The sequence below is a fragment of the Salvelinus namaycush genome, chromosome 11 (assembly GCF_016432855.1).
Source record: "Salvelinus namaycush isolate Seneca chromosome 11, SaNama_1.0, whole genome shotgun sequence".
NCBI classification, from domain to species: domain Eukaryota; kingdom Metazoa; phylum Chordata; class Actinopteri; order Salmoniformes; family Salmonidae; genus Salvelinus; species Salvelinus namaycush.
Genome location: NC_052317.1, coordinates 38,402,148 through 38,426,552, shown reverse-complemented (window position 1 = coordinate 38,426,552; position 24,405 = coordinate 38,402,148). Strand labels below are relative to the sequence as shown.

At 46.5% G+C, this 24,405-nt stretch overlaps 1 protein-coding gene across 3 annotated transcripts in view; it reads right to left on the bottom strand.

Annotated features, from left to right (window-relative positions):
• LOC120056144 (insulin receptor-like) overlaps positions 1-24,405 on the bottom strand; it is a 135,989-nt gene that overhangs the window by 54,766 nt on the left and 56,818 nt on the right. For 2 of the 3 annotated variants that reach the window (XM_039004347.1, XM_039004348.1), the window contains exons 3-4: positions 2,366-2,496; positions 477-670 (exon numbers count right to left, since the gene is read on the bottom strand). In XM_039004347.1, coding sequence (XP_038860275.1) covers positions 477-670; positions 2,366-2,496 — 325 coding nt within the window. Of the gene's footprint in view, positions 1-296; positions 313-476; positions 671-2,365; positions 2,497-24,405 lie in introns of those variants that run through there. The other variant, XM_039004350.1, reaches the window with a different exon arrangement.

Sequence of the window (24,405 nt, the reverse complement as noted above, 5' to 3'; positions counted from 1 at the left end):
TATATAGTACTGTATTATAGACTTACGTGGGAGAGCTTACAGTAGTATATAGTACTGTATTGTAGACTTACGTGGTAGAGTTTACATTAGTATATAGTACTGTATTGTAAACGTACGTGGTAGAGTGTACAGTAGTATATAGTACTGTATTATAGACTTACGTGGGAGAGCTTACAGTAGTATATAGTACTGTATTGTAGACTTACGTGGTAGAGTTTACATTAGTATATAGTACTGTATTGTAAACGTACGTGGTAGAGTGTACAGTAGTATATAGTACTGTATTATAGACTTACGTGGTAGAGTTTACAGTAGTATATAGTACTGTATTGTAGACTTACGTGGGAGAGCTTACAGTAGTATATAGTACTGTATTATAGACTTACGTGGTAGAGTTTACATTAGTATATAGTACTGTATTGTAAACGTACGTGGTAGAGTTGCCAGTAGTATATAGTACTGTATTGTAGACTTACGTGGTAGAGTTTACAGTAGTATACCCGGAGGGGCACTCCGGTATACAGGCTCCATTGTGGATGACAAACTGGTGGCAGTCGCTGTTCTTGCTCTGCTTACACTTGTTGTGGAGGTCCTGGCAGAAGGAGAAAGGGACACAGCGCCAGCCCCTATAGGTGTAGTATCCCTGGGGACAGCGGTCCACACAGGCCTCCTGGTAGTACGGAATATGGATGAGTTAGATTAATCAATTACATCTGTATCGATTAGAGCATCCGTATCAATTAGAACATTTGGTAATGTAAAATAACAAATGTAGGTGATATTTGTAATAGCAGATATGACATAAGAGTTTAAATAAACAAGGCCAAAACTCCTTCCCACCTAAGCAGGCTGAAATAGCAGACAGTCTTTTCAAACAGCTCTTACACTAAAAGGCATTATCACCTTCACAAAGTATTATTCCAACCTCATAGTGTGGATATATACACTGACCAAAAGTATGTGGACATCTGCTCGTCGAACGTCTCATTCCAAAATCATGGGCATTAATATGGAGTGGAGACTGTTATAACAGCCTCCACTCTTCTGGGAAGGCTTTCCACTAGATGTTGGAACATTGCTGCAGGGACTTGCTTACATTCAGCCACAAGAGCATTAGTGAGGTCGGGCACTGACGTTGGGCGATTGCAGCCGGCGTTCCAATTAATCCCAAAGGTGTTCGATGTGGTTGAGGTCAGGGCTCTGTGCAGGCCAGTCAAGTTCTTCCACACCGATCTCGACAAACCATTTCTGTATGGACCTCGCTTTGTGTACAGGGGCATTGTCATGCTGAAACAGTAAAGGGCCTTCCCCAAACTGTTGCCACACAGTTGGAAACACAGAATCGTCTAGAATGTCATTTTATGCTGTAGCCTTAAGATTTCCCTTCACTGTAACTAAGGGGTTTAGCCCGAACCATGAAAAACAGCCCCAGACCATTATTAATCCTCCCCTAAACCTTACAGTTGGCACTATGCATTTGGCCAGGTAGCGTTTTCCTGGCATCCGTCAAACCCAGATTCCGTCAAACCCAGGACTGCCAGATGGTGAAGCGTGATTCATCACTCCAGAGAATGTGTTTCCACTGCGCCAATGGCAGCGAGCTTTACACAACTCCAGCCGGCGCTTGGCATTGCCCATTGTGATCTTAGGCTTGTGTGCGGCTGCTCGGCCATAGAAACCCATTTCATGAAGCTCCCAATGAACAGTTATTGCTTCCAGACGCAGTTTGGAACTCGGTAGCGAGTGTTGTAACTGAGGACAGGCAATTTTAACGCACTACACGCTTCAGCACTCGGCAATCCCATTTTGTGAGCTTGTTGCGGCCTACCACTTTGCGGCTGAGCCGTTGTTACTCCTAGACGTTTCCACTTGACAATAACAGCACTTACAGTTGACCGGGGAAGCTCTAGCAGAGCAAAAATTTGACAAACTGACTTGTTGGAATGGGGGCATCCTATGACGGTGCCACATTGAAAGTCACTAAGGCCATTCTACTGCCAATGTTTGTCTATGGAGATTGCATGGCTGCGTACTCATTATTATTATTATTTTTTTTTTTTTACACCTGTCAGTAACAGGTGTGGTTGAAATAGCTGGATCCAGTAATTTGAAGGTGTGTCCACCTACTGTTGGCCATGTAGTGTATAGAAAACTCAGAAAAATCACATTTTTGACTGCTCTGGACCTTAAAATAATGAATCATCTCTAACATCTAGAATCAGAAACATTATTGTTATGCAACAAAAGTCACAAGGAATTTCTCTTGGTGTTGTATATAGAAGCATCTACATCAGCCCCCCCAAAAACACATAAACAATCAACTAATGTGATTGTGAAAGGTGTGTTGAAGTCATCTCAACTTTACCTGGTGCTGGAGGTTCTTGCAGGCAACACAGCTGCTGCTGTTGTGGGGCTCAGAGCAGCCTCCCAGACACTGTTCATGGCAACATTGGTTGTCTCTGGTACAGGCCCGGTGCTTACAGCTGGTGGGACACACTGTGGGAGGGGGGGGGGGGGTTTAGTAATAGGATATTTGGTAATTGTAATAGTATTTGGTATATGTGTTGGACCCAGGTCAATCAGTATTTGGTATATGTGTTTGACCCAGGTCAGTAAGTATTTGGTAAATGTGTTTGACCCAGGTCAACCAGTATTTGGTATGTGTGTTTGACCCAGGTCAGTAAGTATTTGGTATGTGTTTGACCCAGGTTTGCTTTGAAATCACTAAATGTTACTTTCTAACAAGGTGACCCAGGCCACACACACACACACACACACACACACACACACACACACACACACACACACACACACACACACACACACACACACACACCAGTGTTTCCCCTATATTCATTTAGCAGCGGCAGGTCACCAGTGCTAAATCATTGCCAACACTCCAAAAAAATCTGATAAAAGATAAAGTATGAAGACCAGATATATATTTAAAATAAAATCATCTTTGGGAACTAACAATCAAAAAAATACAAAAAAAACTAAAATGAAAACTAGGCAGTCAGGGAGAATCTGAACTTCCAAAAATGTCATGGCATGGGAATACAATTTTGTTATAATGTTTGAGTCACTCAGATAGCATAAGAACAGGGCAAAAGCCATGGTAAAATGTGTAGAATTGCAGGAAATTAGCTAGATTTTCCACCGCTGCTGGAAAAAAATCCCAGGGGAAACATTGCACGCACGCACACACACACACACTTCATCTACTGCCAAGCTGGCAAGAAAACACTGTGCAAGAGCACTCACACACACACTAGTGTTGTCACGATACCAGAACTTTGACTTGGATACCGATAACAGGTTGAGTATCAACGCTACTCGATATAAAAACGATTCCACAGCAGAAAAAGAAGGCGTATTAATATTTTAACCAAAGGCATAGAACGGCCCTTAATCCAGACAGTGTCAACACCTTTTGTTTACCAAGAATGTGACGAATACAATTTGATTTGATCAACTCAGCTACTGCTCTGCTCAATCTTTTGAGTTCAACAGCATAAAATTATATATATTTTTTAACGTCAATTTTTCAGACAGCCATGAATGCATGAATGAATCAATTATACAATCAGACTTTTTCTTTTTACCAATCTAACTACATAACATAATGGTAATAGTTTATTTGAATGGTAAATGTCTCATCTATTGATAAACTGAGTAAACCAAGATGTAGCCTAGACCTATTCGCAATACAGGCTAACGTACATTCAATAAGAGTGTGTGCATGCATTGAGTTATTGAGCTTGTTTTGGCTGATTTCATGGAGCTACAGATTAAAAACAATCCGTTTCCCTTCCATTTGGGACTTATTTTACTGTACTGATCAACAACAATTGCATAGAAATATCTTATTTTATAAAAGTGCACACGCTGTCTCTTTAACCAGTAATGATGTCATTCACAAGGCAAGAAGGGGGTGGCCCCTAGGAGCCCTATTCACACACACACAGTCCGTTCACTGGAGGCAACAGATAGTCTTTGGGAGAGACGCGCGAGAGAGACCGACTAAGTAAATGAATAAACCTGGGTAATGAATTTGTTAGCTTCAGCTAGTAAGGAAAGTTAGCCTACAAAGCTGGAAGCTATCGGTATCTTCTTGCATTGTAAGGTGTTCTAGCCTGTATGGACATTGTTTTGCGAACAGTAATTAACAGTTTCAACATTTCTACATGCCGTGTTGCATTGTTCAAGTGTGTTAACTTCAGTGCAGGCTAAGTGGAGAGCTAACATGATGCAGCCCAGACTCCCAGTGCAGGCTCAGTGGAGCAGGCTCAGTGGAGCAGGCTCAGTGGAGCAGGCATGGTGGAGTAGGCATGGTGGAGCAGTCTCAGTGGAGCAGGCTCAGTGGAGCAGGCATGGTGGAGTAGGCATGGTGGAGCAGTCTCAGTGGAGCAGGCTCAAGGCTCAGTGGAGCAGGCACGGTGGAGCAGGCTCAAGGCTCAGTGGAGCAGGCTCAGTGGAGCAGGCTCAAGGCTCAGTGGAGCAGGCTCAAGGCTCAGTGGAGCAGGCTCAAGGCTCAGTGGAGCAGGCTCAGTGGAGCAGGCTCAAGGCTCAGTGGAGCAGGTACGGTGGAGCAAGCTCAAGGCACGGTGGAGCAGGCTCACGGCTCAGTGGAGCAGGCTCAAGGCTCAGTGGAGCAGGCACGGTGGAGCAGGCTCAAGGCTCAGTGGAGCAGGCTCAAGGCTCAGTGGAGCAGGCTCAAGGCTCAGTGGAGCAGGCTCAAGGCTCAGTGGAGCAGGCACGGTGGAGCAGTCTCAGTGGAACAAGCTCAGTGGAGCAGGCTCAAGGCTCAGTGGAGCAGGCTCAAGGCTCAGTGGAGCAGGCTCAAGGCTCAGTGGAGCAGGCTCAAGGCTGAGTGGAGCAGGCTCAAGGCTCAGTGGAGCAGGCTCAAGGCTCAGTGGAGCAGGCTCAAGGCTCAGTGGAGCAGGCCACGGTGCACTCAAGCTATAAGGGGGACATCGGCTGGGCTGATAGAGACTTGTTCCTTGGGACACATTTGACAGAAGTACCGAAAGTAACAACAATTCTAATACCTAATATATTTTCCATGTTCTAGTATCGAAAAAGTACCTACATTTCGGTATACCGTGCAACACTAACACATGGTAACGTTCGTTGCCATTGCTGAGTTTCAAAGCCAGTTGGTACTGGCAGTGTGTGTGTGTGTCAGCGAGAGAGAGGTAAACACCTTGCTGACTGCCTGTCCTGCATGATTAAATCATCTCAGGTAGCTCCAGAGCCAGATTAGATTAGGATTGGTCAACAGCCTAACGAGGGGCTCAGGCCACAGGTCAGGTCACATGAACTGAAAGGGTGTTTTTGTGAGTGTGTGCTACATTAACAACTGACTGAACAAGCAACCGCAAACACACAAACACAGACAACTATCTCATAGCAGGTCAACAACCATTACAATGTAGAGCAAAACAACACCACAGAAAAGGGGCTCTGACTGGCACCGCATTATACTGACTGGCACCGCATTATAATGACTGGCACCGTATTATACTGACTGGCACCGCATTATACTGACTGGCACCGCATTATACTGACTGGCACTGACTGGCACCGCACTATACTGACTGGCACCGCATTATACTGACTGGCACCGCATTATACTGACTGGCACTGACTGGCACCGCATTATACTGACTGGCACCGCATTATACTGACTGGCACCGCATTATACTGACTGGCACTGACTGGCACCGCATTATACTGACTGGCACCGCATTATACTGACTGGCACCGCACTATACTGACTGGCACCGCATTATACTGACTGGCACCGCATTATACTGACTGGCACCGCACTATACTGACTGGCACCGCACTATACTGACTGGCACCGCACTATACTGACTGGCACCGCACTATACTGACTGGCACCGCACTATACTGACTGGCACCGCATTATACTGACTGGCACCGCATTATACTGACTGGCACCGACTGGCACCGCAGTATACTGACTGGCACCGCAGTATACTAACTGGCACCGCAGTATACTGACTGGCACCGCAGTATACTGACTGGCACCGCATTATACTGACTGGCACCGCATTATACTGACTGGCACCGCATTATACTGACTGGCACCGACTGGCACCGCAGTATACTGACTTGCACCGCAATATACTGACTGGCACCGCAGTATACTGACTGGCACCGCAGTATACTGACTGGCACCGCAGTATACTGACTGGCACCGCATTATACTGACTGACACCGCATTATACTGACTGACACCGCATTATACTGACTGACACCGCATTATACTGACTGACACCGCATTATACTGACTGACATGGCATTATACTGACTGACACGGCATTATACTGACTGACACCGCATTATACTGACTGACACCGCATTATACTGACTGACACGGCATTATACTGACTGGCACCGCATTATACTGACTTACACCCCAGTATACTGACTGACACGGCATTATACTGACTGACACGGCATTATACTGACTGACACGGCATTATACTGACTGACACGGCATTATACTGACTGACACCGCATTATACTGACTGACACGGCATTATACTGACTGGCACCGCATTATACTGACTGGCACCGCATTATACTGACTTACACCCCAGTATACTGACTGACACGGCATTATACTGACTGACACGGCATTATACTGACTGACACGGCATTATACTGACTGACACGGCATTATACTGACTGACACGGCATTATACTGACTGACACCGCATTATACTGACTGGCACCGCATTATACTGACCAGCACAAGTGATATGCAATATCTGTGTCAACTCCCACTCCCAACATTACTCTGGTATGTGTGTGTGTGGGGGGGTCTCTCTCTCTGCTGGGATTCATTAGCGTCACAGCAGTCATGTGACATGGGGTCAGCCCTCTGAGCACAACATGGACCCCTGTCCTTCCTTCCTGACTGAGTGTAAGAGGGGGTGGTACAAGGGGCTAATTACAGATAATTTAACAGTATCAAATGAGGGGATTAGATACAATGTTGCTGAATGAGTAGCTAACATTGATGAAATCCTCTTGACAGTAGTTTCTCTGAATATTGGGTGTTGAATGCTCTCTGCCTGTCTCCCTTTTCCCCCCTTCGGTCTCTCTCAGCTGCACTATACACACTCCCTCCCCCATCCCTAAACACACACAAAGTCACTGGCATTGCCTGCAGCCCTTCACACACACACCGCTCAGACTCCTGATCCAGAGCTGACTCCATTCCATCACACAGTGGCAGCTGCAGATCCACCCTCAGCTTTAACCAATGTGTTGGCTGGTAGGGCGAGCTGGCCTCTCTCTCTTTAACCAATGTGTTGCCTGGTAGGGGGAGCTGGCCTCTCTCTCTCTTTAACCAATGTGTTGGCTGGTAGGGCGAGCTGGCCTCTCTCTCTTTAACCAATGTGTTGCCTGGTAGGGGGAGCTGGCCTCTCTCTCTTTAACCAATGTGTTGGCTGGTAGGGGGAGCTGGCCTCTCTCTCTTTAACCAATGTGTTGGCTGGTAGGGGGAGCTGGCCTCTCTCTCTTTAACCAATGTGTTGGCTGGTAGGGGGAGCTGGCCTCTCTCTCTTTAACCAATGTGTTGGCTGGTAGGGGGAGCTGGCCTCTCTCTCTTTAACCAATGTGTTAACTGGTAAGGGGAGCTGGCCTCCCTTTAACCAATGTGTTGGCTGGTAGGGGGAGCTGGCCTCTCTCTCTTTAACCAATGTGTTGGCTGGTAGGGGGAGCTGGCCTCTCCCCACTAGAGACGCTGAACGACAGCATGCATGAAAAGTAGACCAAAACCACATAGAAACAGGCAGACGCTGCACTTTGGTGCACATACACAAACAAATTCATGCACGTACGACACACCCACTGACCCACTATCTCTGCCAGTGTGGCAGTGAGGAATCATCCTGAGGAGAAACACTGGCTGTGTCCCAAATGACAACCTATTGCCTGTAAAGTGCACTGCTTTTGACCAGGGCCCATAGAGCGGTTTGAGCCAGTCACGTGTGTTTGTTTACAAAGAAGAAAAACGGGCAAAATGGGAGCTTCGTGAGGTGAGTCACTCCTGCATTGCAAGGAGTGATTAAAAAAATATATATATTTGTTTTATTTAACTAGCCAAGTCAGTTAAGAACAAATTTTGTTTTTAAAATGACGGCCTAGCCCGGCCAAAACCTAACCCGGACGACGCTGGGCCAATCGTGCGCCGCCCTATGGGACTCCCATAGGGTCTCACGACCGGTTGTGATACAGCCGGGAATCGAACCAGGGTCTGTAGTGACGCCTCTAGCACTGAGATGCAGTGCCACTCTTGGTAACAACAGCAGCAGAGACAATCTCCTCCAGGATTAAGATCCCTGCCGCTTATGTATCTGGTTTTGTATGTTTAGGCATGGAAACACAATAACGTTTCAAAGGAATGCAAATAATTAGTAAGAAAACCTTTTGTCATGATTGTGATGTCACCAGAACGACTTTAGATGCAGTAGAACTTTAGCCAGCCAACGAAGATTGAGGGGACCACCGTATTTTAGCTAGCTAACATTAGCATTGCTAGCAATCTTTTTACAAAGTTTGCAAGTAACAGTAGTCGCAACATTGCTATCTCTCTAAAGTAAATTTGATGACATCATTATATGGCTAATTTGTTTCCTACTAATTATTTGCCTACTTTAGCAACGTCATCTTATTTCCATGCCACTCTAAATTATTGTAATTTAGACTAAACAGTTATATTAGCCTCCCGAGGTACAACCCGTGTCTAGGGCACAAATAACTATTGGATGCAGCTATGTTGGTACTAGCTAACTCATGTCTGACTACAACAGTGTACTAACTAGCAGCAACAAACCAACCCAGGGCCAAAGCAAATCGAGTCACAGTTGGTGGCATATTGTAGCGGCGTCACCGGCCTGAATCCAATCTGGAGGCAGTCAGTCTACATCTGCAGAGCATTTGAGATACCGTTAATACTTTATTTCTCAAGCTACGTTTATAAATGAGGGAAGATGACATTAGTTGACTCTGTTGTCCCCCGTTAGACAAAGTCCACAGTTGAGTGCCAGACTGATCCCCCTAGTCATGACCGGATACCGGGACCTACCAGAAAGAGCAAAAGGTGGGTATAGTAACATGTCCGGCAATGTGTGATTGCAATGGTTTAGCGATAATTTCCATTCACTGTTCACTTGCTATTTTCACAGCTTGTCAGGCGAGATCTCAGAATAAAAGTGGGTCATGAGACTCAAGTACCTTTGTTGACACCTGTGTTGTTGCCAGAGTCTCACTTGAATACTATGAAAAGGACATCTTGAAGCCTCTGATAGTGACCTGAGTTATTGCCCTGATGACACAGAGGGCTTCATTAACAACGACAGGTAATGTGTGTTATGTGAAAAATGCAAAGTTGTATAAAAAAAAATACCCGGCTTGATAAAACAGTAGGCTAATTCCTCAGCCAAGCAAGATACAACGAGTTGAATCATTTTTGTTTTGAAGTGCATTAGCAAAAAGCTTAGTTCTTTCTTCAGAAGAAAATGCAAGTTACCACTTGGCTATTATATCACCCTGTCACAGGCCCTCCCAGTCAACACCACCTCATAAGATTGCCTGCTGCAGATATTGGAGATGTCCAGTTTGCAGCCGAACATGTAGCATAGAGAAGACCAGCAAGGGGGCCTCATCAGTATCATGCTGACAGGCCCTAGCTGTAAGTATTCCTAAGAATGGAACAGTCAGCCAGGGACGCAACTTTCACTGGGGACGGGACGGGGGACGGGGGTACATGCCCCCACACATGCTGTTATTGCATATATGTGACTCACCACCTGGATTTGGTCTTATGTAGCAAAATTTGAAATGGTGTTTTATTCTATTTTACATTGGATAAAAGTAGATAGCTACAAAATTGTATATCATACACTGCATTTTAGGAACAATGGGAAAGTAATTCTGCTTTGAAAGTTGATCAACTTGTAAACTCACTTTTGGGAAAATGGCACACTTGATGATTTGTTTACCTAGGGATAACATGAAAACAGCCTAACCAGCTCTGCTGGCAACAATTTCATTACGCTTTTTTTGCAGACGTTTACTGACACCGGCCATATTCAACAATGCCACAGTGCTGGAAGCTAACCAACCAGGTTCAATGTTAGCTAGCTAACATTAGGCTCTAACTAGAAAAGCAAATGGCTCTGGGATACAAATAATAACATCAGCTAGAGAGCCAGCCAGCTAACAGTGCACTTTAGCTTAAGACATGTTGCTAGCTAGCTAGGTAAACAATGAACCTAGCTAGGTAAACAATGTTAGAATCACACACGTCACGTAACGTTAGCTAACGAGCCAGCCAGCTAACATTAGCTAGTTAAAAACTTCTTCTTAATAGGGGGCGCTATTTTCACTTTAGGAAAAAATCGTGCCCAAATTAAACGGCCTCGTACTCTGTTCTTAGATCATACGATATGCATATTATTATTACTATTGGATAGAAAACACTCTGAAGTTTCTAAAACTGTTTGAATTATATCTGTGAGTAAAACAGAACTCATTTGGCAGCAAACTTCCAAACAGGAAGTGAAAATTCTGAAAATGGGTCTCTGTGTAAGGCCTTGCCTATTCAATTGCCTTGTATTTATGGATCTGTATGCACTTCATACGCCTTCCACTAGATGTCAACAGGCAGTAGAATGTTGAATGAGGTGTCTAGCTTGATGTGAGACCGAATGAGAGCTTTTGGAGTGACAGGTCCGCCATATTGGCAGTATTTTGCTGCGCACCTGGGCGCACCATATAATTTTCTGCAATGCGTTAGGTAGACACGACGAAATGCTCCGTCTTGGACGTTATTGGATACATATGAGAAAAACATCATAAAGATGGATTTTCAACTGAGTTTGACCAGTTTATTCGGACTTTTATTATGACTTTTGGAATTTTTCGTTCCATGCGCCAAGCGTTCATCGACACGTGAGCACCATTATGCTAGCCAAAGTTGCTAATTTGACAGAAGAAATGGACATTCTAAAACAAAACAACGATTTATTGTGGAACTAGGACTCCTTGCACTGCATTCTGATGAAAGATCATCAAAGGTAAGAGAATATTTGATGTTATTTCGTATTTTTGTGGAATATGTTGACTCCAACATGGGCGGAGAATGGCTGAGCGCTGTCTCAGATTATTGCATGCTGTGCTTTGTACTAAAGTTATTTTTTTAAATCTAACACAGCGGTTGCATTAAGAACAAGTGTATCTTTCATTTGCTGTACAACATGTATTTTTCAGCAAAGTTTATGATGAGTTTTTTGGTTAGATTACGTCGCTGTGTAAAATTTCTCCGGACAATTTGGTGTTATTTGTGACGATGGCTGCGTTGTAAAACCCAGATTTGTAGCTATAAATATGCACATTTTCGAACAAAACAAATGTATTGTATAACATGATGTCATAAGACTGTCATCTAATGAAGTTGTTCAAAGGTTAGTGATACATTTTATCTCTATTTGTGGGTTTTGTGAAAGATATCTTTGCGGTGAGAAAATGCTGTTGTGTGTTGCGCTATTGTGGTGAGCTAACATAAATATATGTTGTGTTTTCGCTGTAAAACACTTTTTAAAAAAATCGGAAATATTGGCTGGATTCACAAGATGTTTATCTTTCATTTGCTGTATTGACGCTAGCTAGCTAGTTAAAAGTACACTTTAGCTTGAAATGAAACCACTTTCTGTCAAGATTAGAAACGTGTAATATCTGAAAATGTAGCTAGCTAATGCTAGATTATTTTACCTGTATACATCATCATGCATGGACGCGTCTTCCTCTCAGGAATGCCATACCACAGTTGCCCTTAGCTTGAAGATGTAATCCGGAGACAGGTGTTTTCTCCATCTCTTTAGATATCATACTCTAATTCCACTGATTTCAAAACTTGATCCTCCAGAAAGTGGAAACCAACACTTATGCAGCTCCACTACACAATACATAAAAAAAGCCGCATTCGACAGGATTACCAACACAGACTGATGAGCTCAAATAGACAGAAGCCTATATGGCAGACCAATCTGAACTCATCTCTCGGCATGTCCAACCTACTTATTATCTCAGTCAATCCTGGCTAGTGGGAAGGTTGCGTACTTGTTCCGTGGCTTAACCAACAAAGCTTGTAATTTTTTTAATTAAAAATTTGGTATTTTTCATCCCTTTTTTCTCCCCAATTTTGTGGTATCCAATTGGTAGTAGTTAAGGACTCAGGAGAGGCAAAGGTCGAGAGCCATGCGTCCTCCGAAACACAACCCAACCAAGCCGCACTGCTTGACACAATACATATCCAACCCGGAAGCCAGCCGCATCAATGTGTCGGAGGAAACACCGTACACCTGGCGACCGTGTCAGCGTGCACTGCGCCCGGCCCGCCACAGGAGTCGCTAGTGCACGATGAGACAAGGATATCCCTGCCGGCCAAACCCTCCCTAACCCGGACGACGCTGGGCCAATTTTGCGCCGCCCCATGGGCCTCCCGGTCGCGGCCGGCTGCGACAGAGCAATGCAGTGCCTTAGACCACTGCGCCACTTGGGAGGCCCCCGTAATTTAACAATTTTATTTGTATTTACAGATGGCATTCAAGTTTGTGCTTTAGGACCATGCGGACGCCTCCGAACGGTCGGGTAGGCTGAGTGTTTATCCAAGTGGATATACAGTGGGGAGAGCAAGTATTTGATACACTGCCGATTTTGCAGGTTTTCCTACTTACAAAGCATGTAGAGGTCTGTAATTTTTATCATAGGTACGCTTCAACTGTGAAAATCCAGAAAATCACATTGTATGATTTTTAAGTAATTAATTAGCATTTTATTGCATGACATAAGTATTTGATACATCAGAAAAGCAGAACTTAATATTTAGTACAGAAACCTTTGTTTGCAATTACAGAGATCATACGTTTCCTGTAGTTCTTGACCAGGTTTGCACACACTGCAGCAGGGATTTTGGCCCCCTCCTCCATACAGACCTTCTCCAGATCCTTCAGGTTTCGGGGCTGTCGCTGGGCAATACAGACTTTCAGCTCCCTCCAAAGATTTTCTATTGGGTTCAGGTCTGGAGACTGGCTAGGCCACTCCAGGACCTTGAGATGCTTCTTACGGAGCCACTCCTTAGTTGCCCTGGCTGTGTGTTTCGGGTCGTTGTCATGCTGGAAGACCCAGCCACGACCCATCTTCAATGCTCTTACTGAGGGAAGGAGGTTGTTGGCCAAGATCTCGCGATATATGGCCCCATCCATCCTCCCCTCAATACGGTGCAGTCGTCCTGTCCCCTTTGCAGAAAAGCACCCCCACAACATGATGCTGCCACCCCCGTGCTTCACGGTTGAGATGGTGTTCTTCGGCGTGCAAGCCTCCCCCTTTTCCCTCCAAACACAACGATGGTCATTATGGCCAAACAGTTCTATTTTTGTTTCATCAGACCAGAGGAAATTTCTCCAAAAGTACAATCTTTGTTCCCATGTGCAGTTTCAAACAGTAGTCTGGCTTTTTTATGGCGGTTTTGGAGCAGTGGCTTCATCCTTGCGGAGCGGCCTTTCAGGTTATGTCGATATAGGACTCGTTTTACTGTGGATATAGATACTTTTGTACCTGTTTCCTCCAGCATCTTCACAAGGTCCTTTGCAGTTGTTCTGGGATTGATTTGCACTTTTCGCACCAAAGTACGTTCATCTCTAGGAGACAGAACGCGTCTCCTTCCTAAGCGGTATGATGGCTGCGTGGTCCCATGGTGTTTATACTTGCGTACTATTGTTTGTACAGATGAATGTGGTACCTTCAGGCATTTGGAAATTGCTCCCAAGGATGAACCAGACTTGTGAAGGTCTACAATTATTTTTCTGAGGTCTTGGCTGATTTCTTTTGATTTTCCATTGATGTCAAGCAAAGAGGCACTGAGTTTGAAGGTAGGCCTTGAAATACATCCTCAGGTACACCTCCAATTGACTCAAATTATGTCAATTAGCCTATCAGAAGCTTCTAAAGCCATGACATCATCTTCTGGAATTTTCCAAGCTGTTTAAAGGCATAGTCAACTTAGTGTATGTAAACTTCTGATCCACTGGAATTGTGATACAGTGAATTAATCTGTCTGTAAACAATTGTTTGAAAAATTACTTGTGTCATGCACAAAGTAGATGTCCTAAACAACTTACCAAAACTACAGTTGGTTAACAAGAAATTTGTGGAGTGGTTGAAAAACAAGTTTTAATGACTCAAACCTAAGTGTATGTAAACTTCCAACTTCAACTATAGGATCTGTGTACATGAGGCTAGGGGAAGCTTTCCCTAAAGTTGAATAGAAATGCTGTTTCCTGACTGTCAGTTAGTCTTCAGATACACAGAGGTATCTGGGATCATGTTACTGTGGCTCTGAACACATGATGCAGGCTGAAAGGAATGCAGCAGAAATACATTTGGCTGCCATTAGTGGGATCATATAGCACATCACACACCTTAATTCCCCCAAACACAGAGCAAAACAACAACAAACACAGGCTTGTATCATATCAGCTCTGAGATCCGGCTGTTTCCACGACAACACTGGGTAATCAGGAAATCACACTACGACCACTAAACCATTTGAGGGGTTGTGGCTAGATGGTATACAGCATCGGAAGGAGGGAGAGCATTTTAGCTAACCTGCTGCCTACGTAAGTACTCCTAACCTGCTGCCTACGTAAGTACTCCTAACCTGCTGCCTACGTAAGTACTCCTAACCTGCTACGTAAGTACTCCTAACCTGCTGCCTACGTACTCCTAACCTGCTGCCTACGTACTCCTAACCTGCTGCCTACGTAAGTACTCCTAGCCTGCTGCCTACGTACTCCTAACCTGCTGCCTACGTACTCCTAACCTGCTGCCTACGTACTCCTAACCTGCTGCCTACGTACTCCTAACCTGCTGCCTACGTACTCCTAGCCTGCTGCCTACGTACTCCTAACCTGCTGCCTACGTACTCCTAACCTGCTGCCTACGTACTCCTAACCTGCTGCCTACGTACTCCTAACCTGCTGCCTACGTACTCCTAACCTGCTGCCTACGTACTCCTAGCCTGCTGCCTACGTACTCCTAACCTGCTGCCTACGTACTCCTAACCTGCTGCCTACGTACTCCTAGCCTGCTGCCTACGTACTCCTAACCTGCTGCCTACGTACTCCTAACCTGCTGCCTACGTACTCCTAGCCTGCTGCCTACGTACTCCTAACCTGCTGCCTACGTACTCCTAACCTGCTGCGTAAGTACTCCTAACATGCCGTCTGTAGCTGTATACCATCTAGGGAGACAAAGCTAGAGACAAAGAGAGCAAAAGTGAACCCTGGTCAAAAGTAGTGCACTATAAAGGCAATAGGACGTCCTTTGGTACACTGACACACGAGTAGTATTTACAAGCCGGGTTGTTTGTAGCCTAATGGAGAGGCCTACTGTGTGTAATACCGTGTGTAATACCGTGTGTAATACTTAAGATACTGACCTTCTCATATTAACCACAATCCCTCTCAAACATCTTGTGGCTTGTTCCTCCATGGATACGTCCCAAACCGCACCCTATTCTCTAGACAGTGCACTACTTGTTAACAGAGCTCTATGGGCCCTGGTCAAATAAAGGGCATAGGGTGCCATTTGGGATGTAGACCCAGGGAATGTGGTGGTGGGGTAGTGGCTGCTTGGTCATTAACATTCCACTACTGTGACAAGTGGGTACTTAGCTACTAAATGATTGCAGAAGCTTCGGTCAAGAAGCATCAGAGAAAGCAGATGAGATGGGTCGAGTCTGGTGATCTTCCGATCAAACCTCCCAAAAATGGATTAAAAAAATATATATATTTTTCACCCCCCAAAGAAAGAGCGAGAGATGGTGACTGATGTGGTCTGGTTGATGACTAGCGCTTGTCAACAAGCACATAGGTCTCTCTCTCTCACACACACACACACACACACACACACACACACACACACACACACACACACACACACACACACACACACACACTTTAAAATGCAGTTTATTCTGTGCTAGTGATGAGCAGATGATACATTCACAACTGCTATTTCCCAACATGTCTCTGTTTACACTCTACGAACACCAACGCCACTCTACCAACGCCACTCTACCAACGCCAGCCCCTGATTAGTCCCGCTCTACCAGCCACACTCTACCAATACCAGCCCAGTTCCCTGCTTAGTAGGGATGGGTACTGAAACCCGGTATTAAAACGGGCCCCGGGGATAAATGATGAAAGAGAGTAGTATCGATAAGCTCTGACGTTATCGGTTCTGCTTTCGGTACTGGAGATATTAAGAAAATACATTTCCTATTTATTATTGCTACATAAACGTTATCTTGTACATTTTATCTCACCAACCGTTTCTAATTTGCAGTAAGATGAAGACATTTGTCTATGATGCATTTTCACTATTCCCAAACCAGAAGAGAGATCTCTCTCTGGCGCTAGAGCACCCTGCTCTTAATTAGTGACGACGGCGCAGAGAGCTAAACGTACAAAAGTGAGGTTACACTTCACCAGAGTCGATGCTGACAATGTGAGGTTACACTTCACCAGAGTCGATGCTGACAATGTGAGGTTACACTTCACCAGAGTCGATGCTGACAATGTGAGGTTACACTTCACCAGAGTCGATGCTGACAAAGTGAGGTTACACTTCACCAGAGTCGATGCTGACAATGTGAGGTTACACTTCACCAGAGTCGATGCTGACAATGTGAGGTTACACTTCACCAGAGTCGATGCTGACAATGTGAGGTTACACTTCACCAGAGTCGATGCTGACAATGTGAGGTTACACTTCACCAGAGTCGATGCTGACAATGTGAGGTTACACTTCACCAGAGTCGATGCTGACAAAGTGAGGTTACACTTCACCAGAGTCGATGCTGACAATGTGAGGTTACACTTCACCAGAGTCGATGCTGACAAAGTGAGGTTACACTTCACCAGAGTCGATGCTGACAATGTGAGGTTACACTTCACCAGAGTCGATGCTGACAAAGTGAGGTTACACTTCACCAGAGTCGATGCTGACAATGTGAGGTTACACTTCACCAGAGTCGATGCTGACAATGTGAGGTTACACTTCACCAGAGTCGATGCTGACAATGTGAGGTTACACTTCACCAGAGTCGATGCTGACAATGTGAGGTTACACTTCACCAGAGTCGATGCTGACAATGTGAGGTTACACTTCACCAGAGTCGATGCTGACAATGTGAGGTTACACTTCACCAGAGTCGATGCTGACAATGCGCCGTTGCCACAAGTGCAACAAGACATTTTGCTTGTAAAGGCGGACACACGAGCAATCTGTCCAAAGATCTATGGAAAGTGCATCATGTACAGGCAGAGAAACAGTTTGACAGCCAAGCTCAGAGTTCATCTCTCATTGTCTGATCTCCGTTAGGTATGTACGCTAGCAGTCTAGATCCCACACACGGAGTTAACTAGATTATGAGAACATGGGTTCATGACCCATTAGCCAGCTGACTGTTTAGCTGTGGGTGAGTTCAGAAATTCAAATCATCCATTTAAAAGGATTTTGCAACTTTGTTCAAGTTGCAGCTACAATGATCCAACCAAAGCCCCTTCACGCTGGTAGCTAGTGGGAGGATGACTGAGGACAGGGTGAATGAGTGACACCTAGCCGTGACCAAGGCCTACAGCCCTTTGCAACAGTGGAGTCCAAGGGCTTTAGGTAACAGTCGGTATATATTGAGTTGGATTCATGTTTAGGATTTAGTAGTATAAAAGGGTTGTATGTTAGTCCTATCACTCCGCAATACACAACAACACAATAATTCATTAATGATAATTCAACAGATGAACTCTTTTTTTTACTGTAGGGAGATGAGCAAGGCCCTCAACCACAAATATACCCCTCCCTCCAGGAGTTACCTCAGTGACACATTCATTCCTACCTGGTGTGGTGTAGAAAAGGCCAATGTGATCACTGAGCTGAAGGACGTGCCAAAGCTGGCCATCACATCAGACGGGTGGACCAGCCTCTGTCAGGACCACTATCTCACTGTTACAGTACACTACACAAGCCAGGGCAGTGTAAAACAGAAGGTCCTCCACACCAGGACAGTGTAAAACAGAAGGTCCTCCACACCAGGGCAGTGTAAAACAGAAGGTCCTCCACACCAGGGCAGTGTAAAACAGAATGTCCTCCACACCAGGGCAGTGTAAAACAGAAGGTCCTCCACACCAGGGCAGTGTAAAACAGAAGGTCCTCCATACCAGGGCAGTGTAAAACTGAAGGTCCTCCAAACCAGGGCAGTGTAAAACAGAAGGTCCTCCAAACCAGGGCAGTATAAAACAGAAGGTCCTCCACACCAGGACAGTGTAAGTAAAACAGATGGTCCTCCACACAAGGGCAGTGTAAAACAGAAGGTCCTCCACACCAGGGCAGTGTAAAACAGAAGGTCCTCCACACCAGGGCAGTGTAAAACAGATGGTCCTCCACACCAGGGCAGTGTAAAACAGAAGGTCCTCCACACCAGGGCAGTGTAAAACTGAAGGTCCTCCAAACCAGGGCAGTATAAAACAGAAGGTCCTCCACACCAGGGCAGTGTAAAACTGAAGGTCCTCCAAACCAGGGCAGTGTAAAACAGAAGGTCCTCCACACCAGGGCAGTGTAAAACAGAAGGTCCTCCACACCAGGGCAGTGTAAAACAGAAGGTCCTCCACACCAGGACAGTGTAAAACAGAAGGTCCTCCACACCAGGGCAGTGTAAAACTGAAGGTCCTCCACACCAGGGCAGTGTAAAACTGAAGGTCCTCCAAACCAGGGCAGTGTAAAACTGAAGGTCCTCCAAACCAGGGCAGTGTAAAATAGAAGGTCCTCCACACCAGGGCAGTGTAAAACAGAAGGTCATCCAGGGCAGTGTAAAACTGAAGGTCCTCCACACCAGGGCAGTGTAAAACAGAAGGTCCTCCACACCAGGGCAGTGTAAAACAGAAGGTCATCCACACCAGGGCAGTGTAAAACTGAAGGTCCTCCACACCAGGGCAGTGTAAAACAGAAGGTCCTCCACACCAGGGCAGTGTAAAACAGATGGTCCTCCATACCAGGGCAGTGTAAAACAGAATGTCCTCCACACCAGGGCAGTGTAAAACAGATGGTCCTCCACACCAGGGCAGTGTAAAACAGATGGTCCTCCACACCAGGGCAGTGTAAAACAGAATGTCCTCCACACCAGGGCAGTGTAAAACAGATGGTCCTCCACACCAGGGCAGTGTAAAACAGATTGTCCTCCACACCAGGGCAGTGTAAAACAGATGGTCCTCCACACCAGGACAGTGTAAAACAGATGGTCCTCCACACCAGGGCAGTGTAAAACAGAATGTCCTCCACACCAGGGCAGTGTAAAACAGATGGTCCTCCACACCAGGGCAGTGTAAAACAGATGGTCCTCCACACCAGGGCAGTGTAAAACAGATGGTCATCCACACCAGGGCAGTGTAAAACAGATGGTCATCCACACCAGGGCAGTGTAAAACAGATGGTCATCCACACCAGGGCAGTGTAAAACAGATGGTCATCCACACCAGGACAGTGTAAAACAGATGGTCATCCACACCAGGGCAGTGTAAAACAGATGGTCATCCACACCAGGGCAGTGTAAAACAGATGGTCCTCCACACCAGGGCAGTGTAAAACAGATGGTCCTCCACACCAGGGCAGTGTAAAACAGATGGTCCTCCACACCAGGACAGTGTAAAACAGATGGTCCTCCACACCAGGGCAGTGTAAAACAGATGGTCCTCCACACCAGGGCAGTGTAAAACAGATGGTCCTCCACACCAGGGCAGTGTAAAACAGATGGTCCTCCACACCAGGACAGTGTAAAACAGAAGGTCCTCCATACCAGGACAGTGTGAAACAGATGGTCCTCCACTCCAGGACAGTGTAAAACAGAATGTCCTCCACACCAGGACAGTGTAAAACAGAAGGTCCTCCACATCAGGGCAGTGTAGAAATTGCGGGCAGTGTACAAATAGTGACAGAGGAGATCTCAGACATTCTGGAAGAGTTTAGAGCAGCGCAGGATTGTAGCTGGGACTGTTCATAATATGGTGATGATATGGTGATAATATGATGTTGCCATCAAGAGGCTACACATCCTAAAAATAGGATGCTTTGCACACACACTGAATCTGGCAGCGCAGAAAATCTACCAAACGACTTCCATTGATAAATGGGCAGCCTGAATCAGAGCAGTGGTCGTGTGGTTCAAGAGATCCTCGATGTCCAAAACAGTCTTGAAGGAGAAGCAGCAGCTCCTTGGTAAGAAGCCAGTTCAATCTATTAAAGTATTATTTGGAAATTCCCACATAACAATTTAATTCAATATTCAAGTGTGAGGTAATTAAATGTATGCTGTTTGTTGTTGTTTCAGACCTTGCGCAACACTCACTCATCCTTGATGTCAAGACCAGATGGAACTCTATCTAATGATAGAGAGATTCATGGAGCGATATCCAGCGACCCCAAGCAGCAGCCTTGGACACACGACTGAGAAAAGCAACGACCAAGGACAACCTGGACCGTCTGAAGGATGAGGACTTCCATAAGGCTGAGGAGTATGTCCAGCTCATCACAATCCTCTCATGCGTCATGTGAATAGAATGCCACCTGTGGACAGATCATATCCACAAACTGGAAGAGCACTTCACTGTGAAGCATGAAGATACAACGTTCGTGGCCACCATCAAAGAGAAGGTGTGGGAGAACCTCTCCGAGCGCTATCAGGATGAGGACATTCAAGCCTTCCTGCATGAGGCCGCAGCAAATGGATCCCAGATTTAAAGGGAGGCCGGTGAGTGACGCCACCTGGGACAGGCTGAGGAAGGCAACTGTCGAGGCCAATGTGACAAGAGCAACACCAGGGCTGTCAGAGGAGCCGGAGCAGACAGACACAGAACACCAGCAACAAGAGGAGGAGTCTGAAGGAGAGGAAATGGAGGAGACAGTCCCTCCATTGTACAAAACAAGGAGTGCCTTGGAGGAGCTGTTCTCAGAGGAGGACAGGGAGTTGAGGTTGAAGATCCAACAGGAGACCTCGTCCCTCACCCTCAGCGAGCGTGTTGACCTAGAGGTCGAGCTCCACAAAGGCCTGCCTCCCATCCCCATGGCTGAAGATCCTGTGATGTGGTGGTGGGAGAAGAGAGCTACTCTGCCCCTCACAAACATTGAAACAGCTACCTCTGTGCTCAAGCCTCCTCCACCCCTAGTGAGAGGGTATTTGACTACAGGGAACACAATAAGCCAGGAGAGATCCCAACTTCTGCCAGAGAAGGCAAATATGTTGATCTTTCTCTAGAAGAACTGCTAAGAACTGTTAGTCCTTTTGCAGCCTACTGTATTTTCTTTTGCAGGAAAATGTCATTCGTTTTACATTTCCATTATCACAACATTAGAGTCTATAATAGTGATTTGTTCAAAACATTGCTGTTTCTTTTGCTGTAAATAATTGTTTATTATTTATTTTACATTTCAGAAAATAAAGCAATGTTATGGTATTGGTAGAGATATATCTGTTCTTAATTTGTTTCGTTTTTTCCCATAAAAATAATAAGAATAGCGATAAAGTACCGGATCGATAAGCAGTATTGGTAAGAGTAGTAATACCATTATAATCTTAACTATACCCATCCCTACTGCTTAGTCCCTCTACCAGCCCTACTGCTTAGTCCCTCTACCAGCCCAACTGCTTAGTCCCTCTACCAGCCCAACTGCTTAGTCCCTCTACCAGCGCTACTGCTTAGTCCCTCTACCAGCGCTACTGCTTAGTCCCTCTACCAGCGCTACTGCTTAGTCCCTCTACCAGCGCTACTGCTTAGTCCCTCTACCAGCGCTACTGCTTAGTCCCTCTACCAGCCCTACTGCTTAGTCCCTCTACCAGCCCTACTGCTTAGTCTCTCTACCAGCGCTACTGCTTAGTCCCTCTACCAGCCCTACTGCTTAGTCCCTCTACCAGCCCTACTGCTTAGTCCCTCTACCAGCCCTACTGCTTAGTCCCTCTACCAGCCCTACTGCTTAGTCCCTCTACCAGCCCTACTGCTTAGTCCCTCTACCAGCCCTACTGCTTAGTCCCTCTACCAGCCCTACTGCTTAGTCCCTCTACCAGCCCTACTGCTTAGTCCCTCTACCAGCCCTACTGCTTAGTCCCTCTACCAGCCCTACTGCTTAGTCCCTCTACCAGCGCTACTGCTTAGTCCCTCTACCAGCGCTACTGCTTAGTCCCTCTACCAGCGCTACTGCTTAGTCCCTCTACCAGCGCTACTGCTTAGTCCCTCTACCAGCGCTACTGCTTAGTCCCTCTACCAGCCCTACTGCTTAGTCCCTCTACCAGCCCTACTGCTTAGTCCCTCTACCAGCCCTACTGCTTAGTCTCTCTACCAGCCTCACTCTACCAGCCCTACTGCTTAGGTCTCTCTACCAGCCTCCCTCTACCAGCCCTACTGCTTAGTCTCTCTACCAGCCTCCCTCTACCAGCCCTACTGCTTAGTCCCTCTACCAGCCTCACTCTACCATCCCTACTGCTTAGTCCCTCTACCATCCCTACTGCTTAGTCTCTCTACCAGCCTCCCTCTACCAGCCCTACTGCTTAGTCCCTCTACCAGCCCTACTGCTTAGTCTCTCTACCAGCCTCCCTCTACCAGCCCTACTGCTTAGTCCCTCTACCATCCCTAATGCTTAGTCCCTCTACCATCCCTACTGCTTAGTCCCTCTACCAGCCCTACTGCTTAGTCCCTCTACCAGCCCCACTGCTTAGTCCCTCTACCAGCCTCCCTCTATCATCCCTACTGCTTAGACCCTCTACCGGCCCTACTGCTTAGTCCCTCTACCAGCCCTACTGCTTAGTCCCTCTACCAGCCCTACTGCTTAGTCCCTCTACCAGCCCTACTGCTTAGTCCCTCTACCAGCCCTACTGCTTAGTCCCTCTACCAGCCCTACTGCTTAGTCCCTCTACCAGCCCTACTGCTTAGTCCCTCTACCAGCGCTACTGCTTAGTCCCTCTACCAGCGCTACTGCTTAGTCCCTCTACCAGCGCTACTGCTTAGTCCCTCTACCAGCGCTACTGCTTAGTCCCTCTACCAGCGCTACTGCTTAGTCCCTCTACCAGCGCTACTGCTTAGTCCCTCTACCAGCCCTACTGCTTAGTCCCTCTACCAGCCCTACTGCTTAGTCTCTCTACCAGCCTCACTCTACCAGCCCTACTGCTTAGTCCCTCTACCAGCGCTACTGCTTAGTCCCTCTACCAGCCCTACTGCTTAGTCCCTCTACCAGCCCTACTGCTTAGTCTCTCTACCAGCCTCCCTCTACCAGCCCTACTGCTTAGTCCCTCTACCAGCCTCACTCTACCAGCCCTACTGCTTAGTCTCTCTACCAGCCCTACTGCTTAGTCCCTCTACCAGCCTCACTCTACCATCCCTACTGCTTAGTCCCTCTACCAGCCTCCCTCTACCATCCCTACCGCTTAGTCTCTCTACCAGCCTCCCTCTACCATCCCTACTGCTTAGTCTCTCTACCAGCCTCCCTATACCAGCCCTACTGCTTAGTCTCTCTACCAGCCTCCCTCTACCATCCCTACTGCTTAGTCCCTCTACCAGCTCATGTCCCTGATTAGTCCCTCTACCAGCTCATGTCCCTGACTAGTCCCTCCCTAGCAGCCACACTCTACCAGCCTCACTCTACCAGCCTCATTCTACCAGCTCATGTCCCTGATTAGTCCCTCTACCAGCCTCACTCTACCAGCTCATGTCCCTGATTAGTCCCTCTACCAGCCTCACTCTACCAGCCTCACTCTACCAGTCTCACTCTACCAGCCTCACTCTACCAGCCTCACTCTACCAGCCTCACTCTACCAGCCTCACTCTACCAGCCTCACTCTACCAGCTCATGTCCCTGATTAGTCCCTCTATCAGCCTCACTCTACCAATACCAGCCCATGTCCCTGACTGCCTAGTGCCTCTCCCTATGATCCTTTCTCCTCACACAGGAACTGACAAAAACAGGCAATACAATACACCAGCCTGACGTCATACAATACGCCAAAACAAATTGGTCAAATTAAGAGAGAGATAGAGAGGGAGGGCAAGCGAGCAAGAGTAGGAGAGGAGAGAGTAGGAGAGAAAGTAGGAGAGAGGGAGGGAAAGTGAGCAAGAGTAGGAGTGGAGCGCAAGAGAAAGGAGAGAGAGTAGGAGGGCAAGTGAGCAAGAGTAGGAGAGGAGAGAGTAGGAGAGAAAGTAGGAGAGAGGGAGGGAAAGTGAGCAAGAGCAGGAGAGGAGAGCAAGAGAGGAGAGAGAGTAGGAG